Source organism: Hippocampus zosterae, chromosome 13, assembly GCF_025434085.1.
Source record: "Hippocampus zosterae strain Florida chromosome 13, ASM2543408v3, whole genome shotgun sequence".
Taxonomy (NCBI): Eukaryota; Metazoa; Chordata; class Actinopteri; order Syngnathiformes; family Syngnathidae; genus Hippocampus; species Hippocampus zosterae.
In genome coordinates this window covers 21889865-21909945 of record NC_067463.1, presented here as the reverse complement: position 1 = coordinate 21909945, position 20081 = coordinate 21889865, and the positions used below count along the sequence as shown (strand labels likewise).

Sequence of the window (20081 nt, the reverse complement as noted above, 5' to 3'; positions counted from 1 at the left end):
GTCCTCCCCTCCCTCCAATAATGTGTCTTGTGTCGTCAAAGGTACTTTCAGATTTATTGTTTCCACCTGTGTACCACAGTTCTATTCTCACGTGTTTGGAAGATGGTCACGGTTTCATCCCCATTTTTGAAATGAGTCTATTGGAAACCGGAAGTGGATGTCCACGATATGGCAGCACGTGCTGTCACGTGAGGGCTTGACTTGACTTCTTGCGCTTGATCTCCAAAAGGCACAAACCAGGCGATGGCGGATTATCAGCGCTAAGGAGATGAAAAGGGGAGGAAAAAAGATCAAGAGAATGCTTTGTGTTTAAAAAAAAAAAGATTTGAAAGTGACCTGTTGTGAGCGAGCAGCAGCACCACAGACAAGGTGCATTCTGGGAGAGACCTAAAGACTTTCCCCAGTCGTGTGTCCAGGTTCTTCATCATCCGCCGCAGTGCCGCATCCTTCACGAAAAAAGAAAAACGTTTTGGAGTCGGGTTTGACGATATGGTTGAAACATCACTCGCAAGCATTCTAGTCTGATCCTCTGATAAGCGTAAAGCGAAGTGTATCATGAAACCTGAGGAGATTTGTGGTGCGTTTGGCCTCCGAAGTGAATTGGCCCTTCGTGCGGGCTCACACCGCAAGTAGCGTCTGCCGGAGTCAGCGCCGGACATGTCACGTACTTTTCCTGCCAAAGTTCTGCGGAGGAGTCGACAGCCGACTGTTTCCCCTCAGAATGTGCAAAATCTGTGGAAAAGAAGACCAACAAAAAATTGACACTTGTTAGGTTTCTACACACACACACCCACACAAACTATATTTTACAATAACACGTACAAACCCAATTCTAATAAAGTTAGGAAATAAAAGCAGAACCCAATGATCATGTTCAACCTGTATTTAATTGAAGACACTATAATGACAAGATATTTGAACTGATGATTATTCACTTAAAAAAATTTTACAGCTGAAATGCGTTCCCCAAAAACTGAAACACAGGGTCAGGTTTACCGCACTGTTACATCACCTTTTCTTTTGAATATTTAAATATTAGCGTGTACATAAATGTAAAAAAAATAGTTGGATAAATATTTTAAAATTTAGATATGAAATGCAGGCCTAAAAAAAATCAGATTTTGAAATATTTTAAAATTGGATAAGAATAAAAGATTTTTGGGCATTTGTGTAATTATGACATGATTATGTTTTATATTACATGTATTATATTTCTATCTAGTTACACTTGTTAAGTCAGTTCGAAAAAAAATGAGTTATAATTGAACGTTTTATATTTGAAAAATTCATGAACATCAAACAGTTTTTTTCTATTTTACAAATCCACAATACAAATAAAACATGTAAATAAGAGCAAATCAATGTATTTTGGGGGGATGTATTTGAATTAAGAACAGTGTTTTACAAAATTTTGAAAATTGTATCACATTTTAATTTAAAAAAAAAGTCTAAAATGATTTCTTAATGTGGGTGGCCCGGTAGTCCAGTGGTTAGCACGTCGGCTTCACAGTGCAGAGGTACCGGGTTCGATTCCAGCTCCGGCCTCCCTGTGTGGCGTTTGCATGTTCTCCCCGGGCCTGCGTGGGTTTTCTCCGGGTGCTCCGGTTTCCTCCCACATTCCAAAAATATGCATGGCAGGCTGATTGAACACTCTAAATTGTCCCTAGGTGTGAGTGTGAGTGCGAATGGTTGTTCGTTTCTGTGTGCCCTGCGATCGGCTGGCAACCGATTCAGGGTGTCCCCCGCCTACTGCCCGGAGACAGCTGGGATAGGCTCCAGCACCCCCCGCGACCCTAGTGAGGATCAAGCGGCTCGGAAGATGAATGAATGAATGATTTCTTAATGTTAAGATGTATCACTCCATCGTGACCTTTTTTGTGACTGTACCACTTATAGGACAGTGATATCAGTGATAAGAAAATCCCTACATGACAACTTGGCGAAAATGTTACTTCCAAGAGAGAAAAAAATACGCCACTCACGTATGTATGCATGACTGGGCTCCATTTCAGGTTCGCCCATCAACGCGACCCTTTCCACGACTCCGAAGCGGCCGAACGTCTTGGTCAGCGACTCCTCGCTCAGCTCGCACTTTTTGACGGGAAGCGACACGGAAGCGCAGCTGTTCACTGCCAGCTTGCCGTCCGTCGGCGTGTGCCCATTGGCGGTCATGTGACCTTTTAGCTTGAGCGCGTAGAGACGGCGCGCGTTGACGGCGTCGCTCATCAAGGCATCCAGAGTCACGTCAAAATCCAGCGTGGACGCTGTCACCGGCCTCTGAACCTGAGACATACACCATACGTACGCTCGCGTTGTTTTGCTTGAAAAGAATGGTAGGGGTCAAAACTGGGGCCTCTGGAAAACATGCAACTGTAGTTTAAAAAAAAAAAAGGAAATTTATTCAATGTTGTGAAAAAAATAACTACAATTTCAAAAAAATTACAAATCAACATGCATACATTTTTTTTTTTTTAGTTTTTAAACTACAATCTGTATTAACTATGACATCCAAGCGCACCTTCACAGTGTGTCCCTGCACGGTGGCACCGTTTAGCATTTGTAGCGCCAGCGCGGCGGCTTCGAGTAATTCGAACTCCACCACGGCGTGAACCTACAGAAAACAGCGAGACGGGACCTTCAATGCAAAACCCGGCGGAGGGAGGGGGGGGGGGGTAATATTTCACTTCCGTTTTGCGCTTGTGCCTGCACGTGGACCAAACGCACCCTGTGTGTGGTTTCCAGCATTTCGACGGCCCTGATTGAGCCGCAGCAGCGGAACATTCGCCTCACCGCTTTCTCGGAGAAGCCGGCAGGGAGCGGTCCAGCAAACACCACGCACATGTCCTGAAGATACCGGCTCATCTAAAACACCAACAAACACACACACATGGTGGGATAACACACACACACACACACACACTTACACGTACACAACGATACTGAACCTTGTGGTCTTGACAAGGGGGGACTCCTGAGAAGCCAGACAAGCTGAGCGCAGAGAAGAAGGGACACTTGTTCCATTTGCGGAAAGCGTCCACGACCTGCACAAGAGTCCACCGATGACACTAAGAGGAGAGCTGAACTGCGCTAAAAGTGAGCTTGCCGCCGTAAACGGCCGCCATTTTTGGTTCCCGAGGTATTGTTTTGACAGCCGTTTGTTGATTTGTTTTCGGGATGAAGCAAAAATGACAAAACTTGTGTCTGGAAGAGGAAATGGCAGTGAAATTGAGTGCAGATTCATGTTTGGCTACAAGAAATTGACCACAAAAAAAAAAACGGCTTTGCAAACAGATCACCAAACCAACAAATGAATTAAGAACGTGCTAACTTGCGAACCAAAACTCACAGGCAAATCAAAACTCATTTACAGACCAGCTAACTAACCGGCCAACTTTCAGACAAGTAATTTAAAGACTAATTTCCGAACTAAGAGCAACTTGAAAACAAATTTTTTTTTAAAAAATCATCCTTCCATCCATCCAATTGATGGCCCGGAGCCTCCTCACCTGTTTGTCCGAGTTGTGCCAGAGCTGATTGGCTGGATGTAAGGTTAAATCACTGCGATTCCCCACATAGCCGACGGTCCGGCCCAGATGCTGCAACACATCTGCAAACCTGCGCGCCAGACAGGGAGAGAAAAACAAGGTTACCACCACGTCTCTGCGACACAAACAATAGCGTTTGTGCGCGTTCATCCCACCTGCTACTGGGCGGGGGCTCATCTTCGTCTTTTATGGACCAACCCCAAAGGTCCTCGAAGTGATCCTCAACAACCTGACGGAACGATCCAAAACAGACACACACGGCGCAGTTGTTGCACTAATGTAAGTTACGGCGTGGCTGCTAACACATCAACTCGAACCAACGATGATTTGACAGACTAACTGACCGACAAAGTAAATGACAAACAACAGTCATGAACAAACTAACCAATGAGCCTCACAACTGCATAGGTTGCTTGCTAAATAACTAACTTGATACCTAAAACTTGGTTTAAAAAACAAAAAACAAAAAAAAACACCCAACCCAATTCATTCGATAAGTCAGTTATCCTACCCACCATTTCTCTAAATACCCACCCAACAAAGTAACAAACTATCGATCTCGCTAACTAACTAGCTAAGCAACATGTTAGCTAACTCACCAGATAACTAACAAAATTATCAACAGCCAAGTACCACCACCGGCTAGTTGTAAGATAACCAGATTGTAAATAAATTCAACCTACGTAGATTAACTGACTAAATCTTCTAAAATTAGCGAGCTAGGTATCTAACTAACAAACCAAACTACCCGGCTGATGAACAAACTGCCGACCTAAAAAAGTAATCACCCTCACAATCGATAGCGTTATCTTTGGGTATTGCTTTGGTTGTCGTTACCTTCAGAGGTGACTTGCTTATGAAGTACTTGGCCAGATCAAGGGCGGCCAAGGCGTCCTCAAAGGGAAGGTGTCCTTTCTTATCCTGCGTCTGGATCTTCCGGCCAAGCACCACGTCAGCCAGAACCTTCAGCTTGAATCGCTTCCCGGTCTCCCTAACGTACAGCAGCGATGTGTCGATAACGTGAGGGTAGATCAGCTGCAAAAAATAACAACAAATCCCGAGGATCATATACCACGCACTTTTTGTTTTGGAGCGCTTGTCCTTGAGTTGATTTGTTTGCGTGTGTCCACATACTCGAAGAGCCTCCAAGTCATTTTCGATGGAGTGACCCACCAGGACGGCGTCATTTGGCAACAGCGTTAACAGCTTCACTTGGATGTCGCGCAATGTTGTCTTGACCGGATCCAACATGGCCACCGTGATGCCAGAGAAACTGACAATGGGACACAAATATTGTACATACCTTTTGTCCGCGGTAAGTTTATTTGGTAATCATAATAAGCAAAAACTGCCCTGAACGAGCTACCATTCTACCTTCATTTTTTTAAAAAGTATTCAATAGTTGGTTAACTAAACAATCGATCACCTCATCAACTAGCTAGGTAGGCAACCAACAAATGAGATAAGTTTGTAACCAAATAATTTAGCTGACTGACTACTCGGCTAAGTAGCTATGCAGCATGCTAGCTAACGAATTATATATGTAACAGCAGAATATCAAATCATCTAACCAGTAAACAAATTAGCTAAGTAGCTAAATAAATTATGAGATACATCACTATCAAACTAACCGAAATAGCTAAATAATCAACTCACGAAGTGACCAATCGAGTGAGTAGCTAGCTAGCTAGCTAACAAAATAGCTCACTAGCAATAAATTAACCAATTAGCTAAATAAGTAATTAACAAAATAGCTACCCAAACAGGTGAACAGTGAATCAAACTAGTCAAATAAGAGATCATCAAGTTAACTGACTCGATGCCAAGCCAATTCAATTTTGTGATTTACCTAAAAAACTACTAAGTAACCAGATTATTAAATAAACAACTACTGTATCCAATTAGCCGAATAACTAAGAGAGAGCTAGCTACTAAGTAACCAGATTATTAAATAAACAACTACTGTATCTAATTAGCCGAATAACTAAGAGAGAGCTAGCTAACCAAGGAAGAAACTGGATGCTAGTAAACTACTATTAAACTAACAAAATACAAAGCAGAATAAACAGCCAACAAACTGAGCGGACGTAACATACGAAGTCAACTAGGTAACTCAGTAGCGGACTGAATAACTGCCCAAACAACTACTCATTGCTCATTACCATATGAATATAAGACTCTCAAAAAAAATGGCTAGATATCTAGAAACTAACTTGCAATGACAAAATTAGCAAACAACTAAATTGTGTAACAGTAACTGAACTTTGTGCAATTCTAATTATGTTTTAAATGTATTTATTTATGTGTGGGTACTTTTTATTGGGTTGAATCTGTTTTTTTTTAGTCTTTACGTTGAATGACAAATTGGTAGCTTGACCGTGCTTACCGAGTGAGGTAGTCTCGTATTTCGTTGTGAGGTTTAACCAGCTCGTCCATCAGGCATTTTCCGTCGCCATCCACCAGGGAGACTCGGGTCAGCTCGGAGCCCATCTCGGTAAGACACTGTGTCACATGATTGCCATTAAATAACTGATTGGTTTAGGCTCAGAAGGGGAATGAATTAAACCAGGAAGTCATCTCACCATTTCGCAGTCTAATCCAAAGAGAGGGCTGCTATCCGTGATGTCAGTGCTGTAGAGGGCCAGAAAGCCCTCGAAGCCCGGCAGTCCTGATGCAGACGATGGAGAGTGATCAACAGGAAGTGAAAGGGCAAACACGTGGACGATGAAACCAACTAATCACCTTTTACGGGGTAATGCCCTTTGATTAACTCCTCCTGGGTGAGCACGTAGGCAGTTAGGCCGCGCTTTTCCTTACCATACTTCTTCACCACCGGGTGACTACTCAGCACTGCCACACACAAACGCATGTTGAATGAGTTAGTTGTGTTAAATAGTTGGTTGAATCTTATTGTACTTTGTGGTCGAGGTTTGAAAAGAAAAAAAAAGGAAATATTTGCTGTGAATTATTGAGAGACTTGATTTCATGACTGAAATGAGAGCAAGTTGGTTCATGTGATGAGTGAATGAGTTAGGTTGACACGTTAGACCCGTGACCTAGTTTGGGAGAGAGTGACTTGGTTAGTGAGCGACATAAATCAATTTAAGAGTCAGTTGGTCGAGTGATTAAGTGAGTTTGTTGAGGAAGAAATGAGTTAGTTGGTGAGTAAAATTTGCGAAAGACACAGTTGGTTCGTGAATGTGTGAGTGAAATGTTTAATGCTGACCATTGTTTATCTTGATTTTGCGCCTTTGACAAAACGCCTTTGACAAAAGCGGTTGTGCGGATGAGTCCACTTCACTGCTGAATATTGTAGAAAGGAGGCTGCTGCTGCTGCTATTTGACGACATGAAGCTCAACCTCTAACACAAACAAAACAATACAGTACTGACATCACCAATGTCCATCTGCACATTATGCCGACTTGTTAGCGACTGGTACCTACATTGCTGTACTTGGTCCTCAGGTTCCTGAGAGTCAGGTAATGTTTGTAAAAGTCACTTTGGCTAACACCCTCCACCACCGCTACATTGACGCCTTGTATACGTTTTTGTCCACGGAGAACACACCAACTGCGACACACACAGAACAACAACGTTGAATCAAAACACATTCCTCATGACTTCACTCACAATTACATTCACTAACTCCCCCACCAACACCTAAATTAATTCCCTCATGCACGATTTTAAGTCTCTCATTAATTCACCAACTCACTCAATCATCATTCAATCACCAAGTTGCTAATGAATGAATGAATATATGATGACCTTGGCTGTTTGACTCCGTTGCTCTTCCCTAGAGTAGCATAGTGCAGGAGCTCGATCAGCTCCTTGGCCGTGATGGGATGCAGCAGGCGGTCGGGAAGCACAGAGATTCGGGGTTCAACATCTTCCAGCTCATCAGAGCCAGCAGGTTCGCTTTTGACCCTCTTTGCCGTGCGGTGGCCATTAAGATGATGATGATCTGGATCATCTTTCCTTTTCTTTCCGTTGGTGAGCGTTGAAAGTGAGGACTCCATTTTACAGCCAAACTCCACCTGCGTGGAAAACAAACACAAATGTCATTTACAGCCCGACTCGGCCTGAAACATAGAACTTTGACTTTGACACATTTCATGATGTAACTGACTGTGTTAATTAATGAATGAGACGGTTGGTAAGTTAGTAATTGTGAAAGAAGGTAATTTAGTGACTTAAGACTGAGTGCATGACAAAGTTATGATGTGCATTGGTGAGTTGGACAATGAGTCGATTAAGGAGTGAATGGGTTATTTCGTTAGTGAGTTAATTAGTTGTTGACTGAATAAATGAGTGAGTTACTGAGTAATATTGTGAGTTAATACGCAAGTCGATGATTAAGTTTGTGACAACATGAGTGGGTAAGTATAAGATTTATTCGGCTAACGATCTGCAGGATGTTAAGTCACTAAAATAAAATGTATAATACATACCTAGTTACCGTGTTATGACGTTCCGACGCCTTCCAAATTCACAAGTTTAACATTTCGATTAAAACACGTTGGAATGGTTGCTTGTATCAAAATTTCAGGGTAAGCAAGGTTGAAAAAGGATGGAAAACACGTGGGGGGAAATGTTAATGCAAGCTTTCTGACACGGGAAGCAGGTCAGATCACGTTTGTTTGAGGACTTTCAAAATAAATTCAGCTGAACAACATTGATGAAAATGCTTATGTTTTAAGCTCCTTTTCAAACGAAATTAAATAATATCTAATATTTAATGAATAATTAACATTTATGAAGCTATTTTACAGGATAAACATGCTGAAATCCGAAAGGTAAAACTTTAATTTGAAGCTCATTGCAGACGCAATATTTATACATCCGCCTTTAACGACTCTGCTATCGATTTCTCTGCCATGAGGACCAAACGAGCCGAACACAGAATCATGGATACGACTCGTTTGAAAAAAAAGCGCAATTCGCCCAAGATAGCCTCGCCTAAACCTTAAATATCGCCATAAATGTTGCCTCGAAAGTAACACGGGCAAGCTCAAGTGGCGGAAATGTCGACAAAGAAACTAGCCAAGTGAGTATCGACATAAACTGAGTAATAACCGTTTAGTGTGTTGCCGAAAGTCAACCCATTGTTATATTTTAAATAGGGACACATGACGTACACTTGGCTATTTAATGTCTTGTATCCCAATACTCGAATCTCTGGAGTGCTTAATCGCCCACCAGAGGTGAGATTGAGCAATTAATTAAAATCTTTGTCATTTCCGATTTTGTGAAATTGTGTCTGCGAGAGGGCACTTACAGATCTCTTTTTCATACAGAGAAATACAGCTCAAAGTGCTGTGTAATAAAAACAAACAAATAATGATGTTCGGATTAACGCGTCGACATCGAATGAATGGAGTATTTTTGTTGGTTCATGTCATGCGTCACGCCACGACAGTAATAGACAAGTGTATGCTATTTACAGTATTTTCTTATAATTGTGTCCACAGAGAATTAGGACTTCTCAGGCAACGTAGTCAGTCATCCGCTGGGCAAAAAAAGACTCTGCTGTCAAGTTAGTAACGCAATTAAACAAACGTGATCATTTCGAACGTGGCCTTTCATAACATGGTGTATGGAATATTTTGTATCAGATCAATCATTTTCATACCTCATCATCATTGACTTTGAGTCCACGTGCTGGCGAGAGAAAAACAACCACACTCAGGAAATAAGTACGTTTCCATTTTCAAAAGGTGCCGTATTGGTGTTTTTGCATCTTTATTGGTCTCATTGATACTTTTCTGACGCAGTCGAGTTCCCCGCTGTTCTTCTCAATACGTCCACGGGGGAGATTGAGTCCGAGTTTCACGCCTACGTTCAACCCCGGGAGCGTCCAATACTGTCAGCTTTCTGCACCGAGCTAACTGGGATCACACAGGTGACCTCAAAAGAACAGAACAAAACAACACGCCACAAAAGAGTAGTATTAGGAGGGGGTGGGTACAGTTTTACAAGAATACATTCAGAATATTTATGAGGGTGGGGATTATAATTGTGCAAGAAGTACAGAATATTTGAAGAATAAAACCCATACAGTTACAGTGTGTGTGTGTGCGCGTGTGTATCCTACAGACCCAGGTGGAGGCAGGCGTGCCCCTCCGTATTTGTCTGTCTCAGTTCGGCCGCTGGCTGCAGAAGCTCCGCCTCGAGAAGGCCGTGGTCTTTCCCGCTGGGCAACTGAACTCCCCCACCGAGTCACCTGGACAAAAGCTCTGTGCTTTCCTCACGTGGTCAGGTGACATATTTTGTTTTCAAACGTGCATTTTTCATAAACGTGTTTTAATAAATGGAATACGCTCGCAGATTGGGATCTGGGCGTTTGTTTGCATTATGAGTGTAAACGCAAGCAGATCCACAAACTGGACGTGCTCAATAGCTGGATCGACTTGAGGAACACATACAGGGTAAGTTCATTTTGCACTTTTTTATGACAAAGGTGTGTTAATATTACACTCATTTGGAACACACACGCACACAAAACCTATTATATGACAAAAAAGGTTTTAGAAATTAGAAGTCAAAATATGACAATCGTAAATTTCTAACGATAAAACAACATGATGAGAAAAAAATTGCTTTTCAGAGATATTTTATGAGAATGAAGTTATCATTTCGTAGCAACAAAAACAATCATGAAATGAGTCAAATATTAAATATATAGGTGTGATCTTTCTATAAAAATATATCATGATGTGAGGTGGGGGTGCAATTCCACAAGATTTGTCATAATTTCACTTGAGTAAAACTGGACAGGGAGAGGAAAAACATGTTTTGTTTTTAAATAAAGTTGTCATTTTACCAGAGTAAATCATAGTATTTCGATTTTAAAAAATTACACCAGAATAAAGGTTTTCAAAAAATCAAAAAACACTATTCAGGAAACATTTTTAAAATGTGTCATCATTCATAATTTTTTACAAGAATGAAAAACCTTGTATTTGCAAGAATAAAGTATTCATTTTACTCCAATAAAACCGTGGCAGAAGAGGGGGAAACCATCAACTTCCAAAGTCAATCATTAATCTACTGAAATAAAACTATAATATCTTGAGATTTTTTTAAAAAATGAGGCTTTAAATATGATTTGTGTCTTTTGTAGATGTTCTACAGCAGGAAACCCAAAGGTCTGAATGGCGCGCTACAAGATTTAGGAATACAGTTTTCTGGCAGAGAACATTCCGGTACGCAAAGTCGCTTCACCTCAACTCCAACTCAACCACTCGTCGTCTGAAATGTACGCACGACTCGCCTGTGATTAGGTTTGGATGATGCCAGGAACACCGCTCGGCTGGCGGCGAGGATGATGAGGGACGGATGCGTGATGAAGATCACAAGAAGCTTGGAGGGGGTGAGTGGACGTCCACGCTCACACTCACACCTAGGGACAATTTAGAGTGTTCAATCAGCCTGCATCGCATGTTTTTGGAATGTGGGAGGAAACCGGAGCACCCGGAGAAAACCCACGCAGGCCCGGGGAGAACATGCAAACTCCACACAGGGAGGCCGGAGCTGGAATCGAACCCGGTACCTCTGCACTGTGAAGCCGACGTGCTAACCACTGGACTACCGGGCCGCCCTATATACCTTATTAAAATGTATTATTGCCAATAGTTTCCATTTGACTTCAAAAAGCAAGACAAATTTTGTAGTTTTCCTAATATATAAAGCCTGCATTTATATTAAATCCATAATGCGACGAGTAAAACTTCACAAGAATAAAGGTATAGTTGTACCAGAATAAGTTTTTTTTAACTTACAAAATGAAACACTTCTTGTTAGCATTAAGCTAACTGAATTTAGTGATCGTGGTTAGTTGAAATGCACAATCTTTGTTTTATGCTTAGTTTGAGAGTACAGTAAACTTCAACTAGAAGTGACAATCAACATCTCAAAGCTGCATTTTTGAAGAATTCTTCACCATTTCCAAACTGCTACCAATATATTAACAGTTCTTCTCTTACGACAGACCCCAGCGGCAGTCAAACCAATGCTGACAAAAAACGGCGAAAAAGTCTGTGATCAGAACAGTGGAAACCATCAAACTGCAAAAAGTAAAACGACGTCCACTGGGAATAAGAATCTGGTCGTGAACCTTGAGGACCGAGACTCCGTTCAGAGTCTGGTGTCCCCAAAGACAGTTCTGGACGGTAAGACAACACTGAGGGGCATCCGCAAAAACGACAAGGGTTTGGTTCTGTGCTCCACCATTCTTGGTAGCCTCGAACCTCCGACCTTAAATTCTGAAAGTGTCGAGGACTTCTCCGTGGAAGATGACGACCGGTCAACGTATGACGACGTGGTTCTGGAGGCCTCCCAGGAGGGGCTCGTTTTGGATTACGACGCGCAGGATTATGAGGCTCCGCCGGTGACAAAATCAAACACACCGTGCATATTCAATCCGAAATGCTTCTTCATCCAAGATAAGAAACCCACCCCTGACTCCGCCATTTCGCGTCCTGGTTGCAATGGCGTCTCCAGGGAGCCAAACAGGGGCGTCCTCCCCGCGTTGTCCATCAATGGAAAGATGACTTCGCCGCTTTGCGACTGTGGACGCCGCGCCAAGCATCTGCAGGTGTCCAATGGGGGACCCAACCAAGGGAAGGGGTTCTACTGCTGCGCCGGCCGTCGCTCAGTTAGCGGTAGGGGGGCGGGGCCAAACAAAAACAAGGGGTGCCAGTTTTTCCAGTGGGAGTCAGCCCTAAGGGCGAGGTGGTCTATTTCAACAACTCAGGTCAGAGCTACACGGCCGGCTCTAAAGTCCACGCTGAGGAAGAGCTGGTAACAATCAAAAAGACTTATCCATAATATTGAAAAAAAAAACCCAACAAAATCATGTCGCTTTAGGGTTTCCAAATGATGCTGTCAAGCCTTTTGTAGGAGGGCTGAAGGATTTTGAAAAAGAATGTACCAGTAGTTGAGAAATCCCGCGAGGGTCGACTGTACGCAAATGTTTTATAGGTTTGATATTTGCATAAAGACAAAAAAAACCCTAAATTTACATCGTGCCACAGTGTTGAGACTCCGATATCGCATGACTCCAAGTCCTTTTGTGACAGGGTACATTTCAGTGAACTGTATTGGAAGACTGTCGTAAAACCACGCAGTGGTATGTTTAATTGTCAATATCGACAAACTGTTCCTCTGAAAAGGAACCGTCTGATGCAAGAAAACGTGGCGTTTCTTCAACTTTATATTTTGAGTCACTGGTTGCTTTCAATTGTTGTTTAATGGTTGTCAATATTGTGCATAATTAATGCTAAAATTAGTTTTACGCTTACTTAAGGATTGTCTACAATATCTGAATGCTTTCTGATATAGAAATGTAAATAAATTACATTTTTCTTGACATCCCAATGACATTGCGTTTATCTAAATCTAAATATTGCGTTTATATGACAACAAGAAGTCCGTTTTTAACAGAAGCTTGCACAGCAATGAGTCCCCCTTCCCTGATTTGCAGAGATTCTTTTATAGTTAAGAAAACAACGTAATGCGTACTTTTGGCGTTTTTTAATATTTGATTTTCGTTCCTCCTCGCTTGCCGTAGACCAGGGGTCCCCAAATTACGGTGACATTTGACTCTAACCCTCCTGTTGTCCTCCGGTCAAAATGACCCGTCACCGTGTTAAAAACGCCCCAAAACCCCCCTAAATGATCATTTTTTAAAACTTGAAATTTCATGACTTTTTCTAGATTGTCCCCAACTGCAGAAAAATTGAAATGTTTTTATTCACATTTCCATGGAAGCTGTACAAATGTGGTGTTCGGGGCAAAATGACCCATGACGCAAATAGGGTTGAAATCAAAGTCACAAAGTTATTTACACATCATAGAATGTTTCAGTGTTTTAGTTGTCTCTCAGATCAACTAGTAGAACACGCGAACAAGACGGTAGCAGACATCAACAAGACAAGATCGGTGGCGTTCTCGTAGATGGCAGAACTCTTTTTTTGTGGATTTCAAGGGGTTATAAAGAGAGAGAGTTGTTTAGTTATTAATTTCCTGTTTTTTCTGTGAAGAACTCAGAGGGTTATTTAGTTATTATTTATTTCATTAATACTGTTATTTGTTTCCTGACTTTTTTTTTGTAAAGAACCTGGAAAGGGTTATTTGGTTAAGCGTGGCTTTCTGGGAAACAACATTTTTTAAGCTCCCCTACGATCGTTGATGTTACAAACTGACACCGGCCCCCCCCATCAGAGAAGTGAAAAGTTATGTGGCCCTCACAGGAAAAAGTTTGGGGACCCCTGCCGTAGACCTTGTTCGTAAATCAAATAAGGCACCTTAACGTCACAGAATGTCATTTCATGATAACTAGTTTGACAAACAAAACGGCTAATAAGTTAAATATTTTCTTTCTGTACGGTTGTGTCTTGAATGACGAGGCACACACACGCGTTTGACATGTGGTTAATACACCACATGTACCATAATTTGCAATTTAATTGGCACATTCGACTAATGACATTTTGCCTCGCGAAATGTCGTGAGTGTTTTCGTCACTCCTCGACGCCGTACATGTTCTCCAAATTTAAAGGAGGCTTCTTTTGAGTTTTCCAACCTTTGATTTCGCGGAGAGGTAAATCGCAATTAGCTCTGAACTTTTTTTCTAACCAATCTGAACGGTCAATTGACTTGTTTAGTACTTGTCGCGAAACTCCGAAGTAACTGTTGTTAGGCCCTCCTAGCATTCCGTAGATATTCTCCGTACCTGGTCCTTGCAAAACAATGGAGGCGTTCTTCCGTCACCAAAATACATTTCCTAATATCTAAGACAACAAATCGTAAGTTTAGTAAATTTTTACATCAATTGTAATTTATACAGTGAATTAAATACAGTAGTTGACAATTTACGTCGAGAAAATTCCTCACAAAATTTTCGCTTTTCTCGCACTCGTCGAAGCCTTGTTTGAATCAAAACGAGTCGCCCGTTATAAAATTGCAATTCCTCGCATCTAATACGCTTGGGGAACAAGACACAATGTAAAGAATAGTGTTGTACTTAAGACGTGGACTATTTCCTTCGCGGAACCCGAAGATATGCTTTTCGTCCCTCTTCGTACTCCGTAGAATCCCTCCAAAACGTGAATATGGCGTCCTTCCGTAACCTAGTCCCATTTTCTATTTGAATGCACGTTTCTAACGCGTTCATTTTACTTAAACCCTCGAGGTGTATTGTATTAGGATTACTATCGCGTTGCGTGTCGCTTTTAAACTGCCTCGCAGATTGCACACGGGGCTAAAAAAGAAATTAAACATCCCGTTTATTAATAGCTGTTTCCAGTGGCGTCATTGGCAAGATGTCGGCACCGCAGAACGAGTTTCGGAAGCGCGGCAAGAAGCACTTCGGGGGCGGCCAGTATCACGCGAAACGATGGCGGGGCTCCAGGGAGCTGGAGGTGGGCATGCAGGGCATCCTGATCACATGTAACATGAACCAGAGGAAGTGCACGGCGGAGGCCTTCAACCTGCTCAGCGAGTACGCGGACAAGCTCTACGGACCCGAGAAGGTCAGTGAACGCACCGCCCAGGTGCTTGATCTTATTAGGTCTAACCATTGCACATTCTTTTTTTACACCTACGGTCTAAAAGTTTACATGCTGCTGAGCTGTGAAAAGGTGCTTGCCCCCTCAACCTTACAATGAGGTCTAGCCACCCTCAGCACCAACAGCTGAAATAAAATGTTTTCAATAACTGGCAACGAGTCTTTCACATCTCTGGTTACGTTATGGCCCAGTATTCTCGTGTTTTGAGTCGTTGTCATGCTTGTAGGTGCGTTACAGTTTGAGGTTAAGAAATTATGGCATAGTAGTTTGGCTTTCACGCCAAAGTTTCAAGCCTTGGTTAGGTTTTCAAACAAGGGTTTATTGAACGTTCCAAAATAGGGTTTCAAGCGTAGCGTTAAACTTGAAATGCTGACGTTGACAAACTGCGACCTTTTTGCTGTCAGTTGGAAGAGGACGCCGGAGGCTGCAGCGAAGAAGATGTCGAGGAGGCTCTGAAGAAAGAGGTGACACAGCTGCGAGCGTATGACGGCAGTCAGCAGCGACGTTTCCAAGCCCTGGAGAGCGGGGCCAACAACGTCATCTTCATCAGAACTCGCAATCTGGGTAATCGTCTTGGCTGTGTTCGGAATCACGATATCAAACTGTGAAACGGTTGCAAATGCAACCGAAATCGGATTTTTTTTTTGTTTTGTCCAATAGTGAGCTATGTCTGATTTTTATGATTTTCTTTACGACAGTCTGAATGACTCAATTCCGATTCCAGCTGCCCCCCGCCAAAACAAAATCTGACCTGGGTCACTTTCATGTGGATTTAGATTGAATACGAATCAGATTTTTTTGTTGTGGTTTGAATGGCCTGGTCGCATCAAAAGCCCAATATTTTATTGACTTGTTTATTTTTTTTGAACGCAGAGTCCGACAAGTTGGTTCATCACATCCTGGCCGATCTGCACGCTACCAAGAAGAAGAAGACACGCCTCATCCTTCGCATGCTGCCGGTGAGATGCAAAAAAAAAAACAAAACAACTCCAGCAGTTGCTGCGCTATCGTTTCGCAGGCTAACGGTCTGACTCCGATGCACTTACATCAGCCTGACTACAAAAAAGTGTTCGGGCTTTGATCATTGGGCCACTCCCAATCTGATGAACGCTGGGGAAACTCGCACCCTCGCCAGTCATGTAGCCCCCCGAGGCACACTCCGAACAGTTCTGTGATATATATTCTGTATATATTTTTTAGAATGAGTCTTTTTTTTTTTAGACATTGACCTCTTTTCAATGGCATTTTGAGATCATTTGTTTGAGGTAAACGTGCGTCATGAATGAAACTGTTCTTATTGTTCATTGCTATGCTAATTTACAGCAAGGTTAGCAACCTGTGTTTGTGTGCCACAAAGGTAACGGGCACATGCAGGGCCTTCCCGGAGGAAATGATGAGGTATCTGTCTACCTTTCTGGAGCCTTGGTTCAAGAAGCCCAACTGCGCCAGTTACCAGATTGCCTTCAAGTCGCGAAACAACAACTACAGCAAGAGATGCGACCTCATCAAGGCCATTGCCAGTAAGCTCCAACTGGATGTTAGCATCTCGGCTATTAGCAATTTTTGCATCTCGGCTGCATTAAAAGGTGTCACGCATACTGTCTATTCCAGTAGGTTCCTGTCTCCAAGTATCCCCCTGCTCCGCTTTGCAGTCATGACATCAAAATTTACCTCTTTTCTTTCTTTTTTTTTAAGAAAGACGGTAAAGAATAAGTGTTGTAAAATTTAGTGTGATGCGGGCAACTCGTATTTGGATCCAAATCGGAAGCAGTGACCCACCAGATCCAGCAGTTGGCGCTGTGCCTTGGAAAACTTAGCTCTTGCATCTCAGGATAATGAAGGGGGGATTGTGCCTAACAATTTCTTGCTTTCCACCCCCCCCTTGTGTGTCTCTTAAAGCCCTGGTGGGCAAGCTGAACCCCAGAAACATGGTGAACCTGACCCAGCCGGACCTCACCATCATCTTGGAGGTGATCAAGACCGTGTGCTGTGTCAGCGTGGTCCGCGAGTATACACGCTACAAGAAGTACAACCTGCAGGAAGTGGTCAAAGAAGAAGAGCCCAAGAAGGAAGAGGGCAACACCGTAGCCGAAAAGGCAGCCGAGGCACCCGCCGGCGAGGCGGAAGCGGCCACGGAGGAGGAAGGCGGTACCGTAACTGAAAAGGCAGCCGAGGAAGCGGCCATGGAGGAAGAAGACAAAACCGTAACGGAAAAGGCAGCCGATGCACCGGCCGGCAAGGAGGACGCGGCCAAAGCGGAGGAAGTCGCCACCGTAACCGAAAAGCCAGCCGAGAGCCCCGCCGATGAGGATCAAGCGGCCAAGGAGGAGGAATGCAGCGACGTAACCGAAAAAGTGGCCGCAGCACCTGCCAGAGAGGAGGAAGCGGCCGAGAAGGGGGCAGGCGACACGGTTGCCCAACCAGCAGCAGGCAGCGGCGAGGAAGGCGACACCGTAACCGAACCAGCAACCGTTGGTTCCAGCGAGGAGGCGAAGCAGGAAGAATCCGCAATGGAGGACGATGATAATAAGGTGGAAGGGGATGGAGAGTAACTGTTTTTGTAGTTGTTGTTGTTGTTCTATTGCTGGGTGGGTTTTTTTTTTTCAAACATGGTTTGACAGTTTTTGTCAAGGGGGGTTAGTTAGCCGTTTGTCTTTTTAACCTTCCAATGTTGTTCTGATCTTGACTTTTAGATTTTACATGTGTCACATTCAGTTTTTCTGTGAAGAAACATACGGAATTAAACATGGTTTATACTGTACGTGATTGTTTTGACTATAACTGTTGATGATGCCGATGTATGTCACCGCTTCGCAACCTGTGAAAATGACTCCATAACGTGCACACCAAATGCTCATTTGTGGCCACAAAATAGGTGTTTTGCGCGGTTTGATATTATTTTAACACACAATTTGGATGTCTGAGTCGGCAATTGCAGACACCTTCGCAAGACATTGTAGGTGTAGGTAGGTGAGGTGGTGGTCCAAACAATATAATATATCCACGCCATGTCGCATTAGGGGTTCTGTAATCATTAAAAGTATAGATTACACACCACTCGTATTAGTTACTCTACATGATTTTGCGAATTTCGCCTTTGGCAGAAGAGTAGCCGTTAATTTCCACCATTGCCAATAACCATCTACCTTTCACTGCCTCATTTTGTGACGTTTACCACTCTGCGTTCTCTCAAGAAACCTCGACTGGAATGTTCCAGGCAGGCTATAAGCTCAACCTTTTTAGCTTTCCCACATTCGCTGTTATCCAAGATTCCTTGTGGCTCTTAAAATTCGCTGTATAAACCTAAACAAGTATTGTTTTTAGTATTTTGATCATCATCACGACAACTATTGATGAAATGATTGCTGCAGTGCTCCCATTTGCCACCAGAGAGAGCCAGACTTATATTTAACTAAGCCTACTGATGCTCTTTTTTTTAATGGACTTTATTAACCGCACCGACAAATTTCCAGGACCTCGTTGGACAATATTGAAAAGCTATATAAAATGTATGTTTTCAGGAGTAAGTATTATTATTACTACACATTTTCCACAAAAAATATTCCTCCAATAACTTTGTCTACAGGAAAAAAAAGATTAATCATAATGGCGTACGTTAGCCTCTGTTGAAATCCAATTTTCTGTCACTTGTTTTCCTCGTAGTCTGTCGAATTTGTCTACAACTACTACAACAGTTTAAAGTAGTTTGGTATGTTTGTAATGTAATTAATAACCAAGCAACCATGATGTACAATAATGTTAGGACGTATGCTAACGATAAAGTAAGAATGATAGAGTTAGCATTACCACGTACTAGCATCAATGGGATTTTAAGCTAAAATTGCGACATATCCTCCTGACTACCAGCAGTTCAAATTTGTCCTCTGTAGAGGACATTTGTGAACCTAAATACCCCCCACCCAGTGCATCCAATCGCATTAACTCATTTTGTGCTCGAAAGAGGACATTCAGTGCTTTCCAATGACACAAAATTTGTAGGGTGTGGGGCTTTGTTACTTTGACTTCTCAAAGAAAGAAAACGGCTTCAGTGCAAGCACTTTTTATGGGAAGAGGAAAACTAATACTTTTTATCAAACACATTTTGTCTTGAAATTCTGTTGGCATTTTATTTATAATACTCTTATGAACACGTTAAAGTGTTGTTTGAGTTGTTTTAAGTGCATTTCAGCCTAGTATTCAAGTGTTTAAAAAATGTCCTCTGTAGTGGAATTTCAAAAATTTCTCTTGGAGTAGTCCAATTACTTCACATAGATTGGGGAATTTCAAAATAAATGTGATTGGACAACATTTCCCCCTCCCTGGTAGTCAGGAGGATAAGAGTGAATTTAAAAGTCTACACGCCCCTGTTGAAATTCCGGGGTTTTTTTTATTAAAAAAATAATAATCTTTTCAAAACATTTTCCAACCCTAATGTGGCATTTAGCCTTTACAACTCAGTTAAGACATAGATTTTTAGAAGGGGAGTCAAAATAAACAACTCAGATGATGCAGGCTTGTGCAACCGCTACCTTTGCTGCAGATGTCGCATTCCGGGTATGTTGACTTCGTTGTATTTCACTGTCCAACCCCCATTCCCTGTTTTAACAGGAGAAAATGTGTATTGAATCGGTGTCAGACCAAATACCGCCGTCTGCCATATAGTTTTTCCTTTCTCAGAGCTCGTTACACTTGGGCTGAACCGTTGCTGACCCGGCGTTCGTTATCTCAGTGTTATTTACCTGCAAAATTTGCCTCACCAGCGTTGTTGTCCCTCAGCGCCTGCAATCGGCGTGACCCTGCGGACAGCTCCGACTTTTTTGATTTGATTAGCCAATTAGACGTGACGGCGAGCATATAGTGAGCATCACAATGGAATTTTAATGATGTGGCTGCACAGTCAGAGCAGACAACAACAAAATGTAATGAGATTTTGAGCTTTCTATATGGATGAGCAATAGGGCCCC

At 42.5% G+C, this 20081-nt stretch overlaps 3 protein-coding genes across 6 annotated transcripts; 2 read left to right on the top strand and 1 right to left on the bottom strand.

Annotated features, from left to right (window-relative positions):
• Positions 1 to 35: 35 nt before the first annotated feature.
• LOC127613406 (RNA exonuclease 5-like) lies at positions 36 to 8132 on the bottom strand. 2 transcript variants are annotated; one of them, XM_052084423.1, is made up of 18 exons: positions 7999 to 8132; positions 7316 to 7584; positions 6991 to 7117; positions 6772 to 6907; positions 6288 to 6395; positions 6128 to 6213; positions 5932 to 6047; positions 4680 to 4818; positions 4383 to 4580; positions 3701 to 3774; positions 3507 to 3615; positions 2931 to 3041; positions 2725 to 2862; positions 2519 to 2611; positions 1983 to 2283; positions 563 to 732; positions 337 to 446; positions 36 to 260 (listed from the first exon to the last, which is right to left on the bottom strand). In XM_052084423.1, exons 2-18 carry the CDS (start codon positions 7564 to 7566, stop codon positions 185 to 187), a joined length of 2343 nt encoding a protein of 780 aa, XP_051940383.1. In that variant the 5' UTR covers positions 7567 to 7584; positions 7999 to 8132; the 3' UTR covers positions 36 to 184. The 2 variants fall into 2 exon arrangements, with proteins under 2 accessions (XP_051940383.1, XP_051940384.1); XM_052084424.1 differs by having other exon boundaries at positions 2946 to 3041.
• Positions 8133 to 8386: 254 nt separating this feature from the next.
• eri2 (ERI1 exoribonuclease family member 2) lies at positions 8387 to 12917 on the top strand. Its single transcript, XM_052084428.1, has 9 exons — positions 8387 to 8594; positions 9019 to 9083; positions 9163 to 9243; positions 9322 to 9449; positions 9644 to 9806; positions 9875 to 9975; positions 10671 to 10752; positions 10831 to 10919; positions 11538 to 12917. The coding sequence occupies exons 1-9, from the start codon at positions 8572 to 8574 to the stop codon at positions 12351 to 12353; spliced, it is 1548 nt and encodes a 515-aa protein (XP_051940388.1). The 5' UTR covers positions 8387 to 8571; the 3' UTR covers positions 12354 to 12917.
• Positions 12918 to 14153: 1236 nt separating this feature from the next.
• Positions 14154 to 17878, top strand: thumpd1 (THUMP domain containing 1). 3 transcript variants are annotated; one of them, XM_052084431.1, is made up of 6 exons: positions 14154 to 14355; positions 14846 to 15102; positions 15522 to 15681; positions 15991 to 16076; positions 16475 to 16637; positions 17017 to 17878. In XM_052084431.1, exons 2-6 carry the CDS (start codon positions 14872 to 14874, stop codon positions 17667 to 17669), a joined length of 1293 nt encoding a protein of 430 aa, XP_051940391.1. In that variant the 5' UTR covers positions 14154 to 14355; positions 14846 to 14871; the 3' UTR covers positions 17670 to 17878. The 3 variants fall into 3 exon arrangements, with proteins under 3 accessions (XP_051940391.1, XP_051940393.1, XP_051940392.1); XM_052084433.1 differs by having other exon boundaries at positions 14165 to 14355; positions 14846 to 15081; XM_052084432.1 differs by lacking the exon at positions 14154 to 14355 and having other exon boundaries at positions 14441 to 15102.
• The last annotated feature ends 2203 nt before the right edge of the window (positions 17879 to 20081 follow it).

What these genes read in the sequence shown, in the direction of transcription:
- eri2 (XM_052084428.1), top strand. Translation starts at nt 8,572, where the DNA reads ATGTCGACAAAGAAACTAGCCAA. An exon ending in CAACCACACTCAGGAAATAA is followed by an intron (nt 9,244 to 9,321) that starts GTACGTTTCCAT and finishes TTTCTGACGCAG; the next exon opens with TCGAGTTCCCCGCTGTTCTT. An exon ending in ACTTGAGGAACACATACAGG is followed by an intron (nt 9,976 to 10,670) that starts GTAAGTTCATTT and finishes TGTCTTTTGTAG; the next exon opens with ATGTTCTACAGCAGGAAACC.
- thumpd1 (XM_052084431.1), top strand. Translation starts at nt 14,872, where the DNA reads ATGTCGGCACCGCAGAACGAGTTTCGGAAGCGCGGCAAGAAGCACTTC. An exon ending in TCAGTGAACGCACCGCCCAG is followed by an intron (nt 15,103 to 15,521) that starts GTGCTTGATCTT and finishes TTTTGCTGTCAG; the next exon opens with TTGGAAGAGGACGCCGGAGG. An exon ending in TCATCCTTCGCATGCTGCCG is followed by an intron (nt 16,077 to 16,474) that starts GTGAGATGCAAA and finishes TGTGCCACAAAG; the next exon opens with GTAACGGGCACATGCAGGGC.
- LOC127613406 (XM_052084423.1), bottom strand. Translation starts at nt 7,566, where the DNA reads ATGGAGTCCTCACTTTCAACGCTCACCAACGGAAAGAAAAGGAAAGAT. An exon ending in ACAAGGTTCAGTATCGTTGT is followed by an intron (nt 2,863 to 2,930) that starts GTACGTGTAAGT and finishes TTGGTGTTTTAG; the next exon opens with ATGAGCCGGTATCTTCAGGA. An exon ending in GCCCAGTCATGCATACATAC is followed by an intron (nt 733 to 1,982) that starts GTGAGTGGCGTA and finishes TCTTTTCCACAG; the next exon opens with ATTTTGCACATTCTGAGGGG.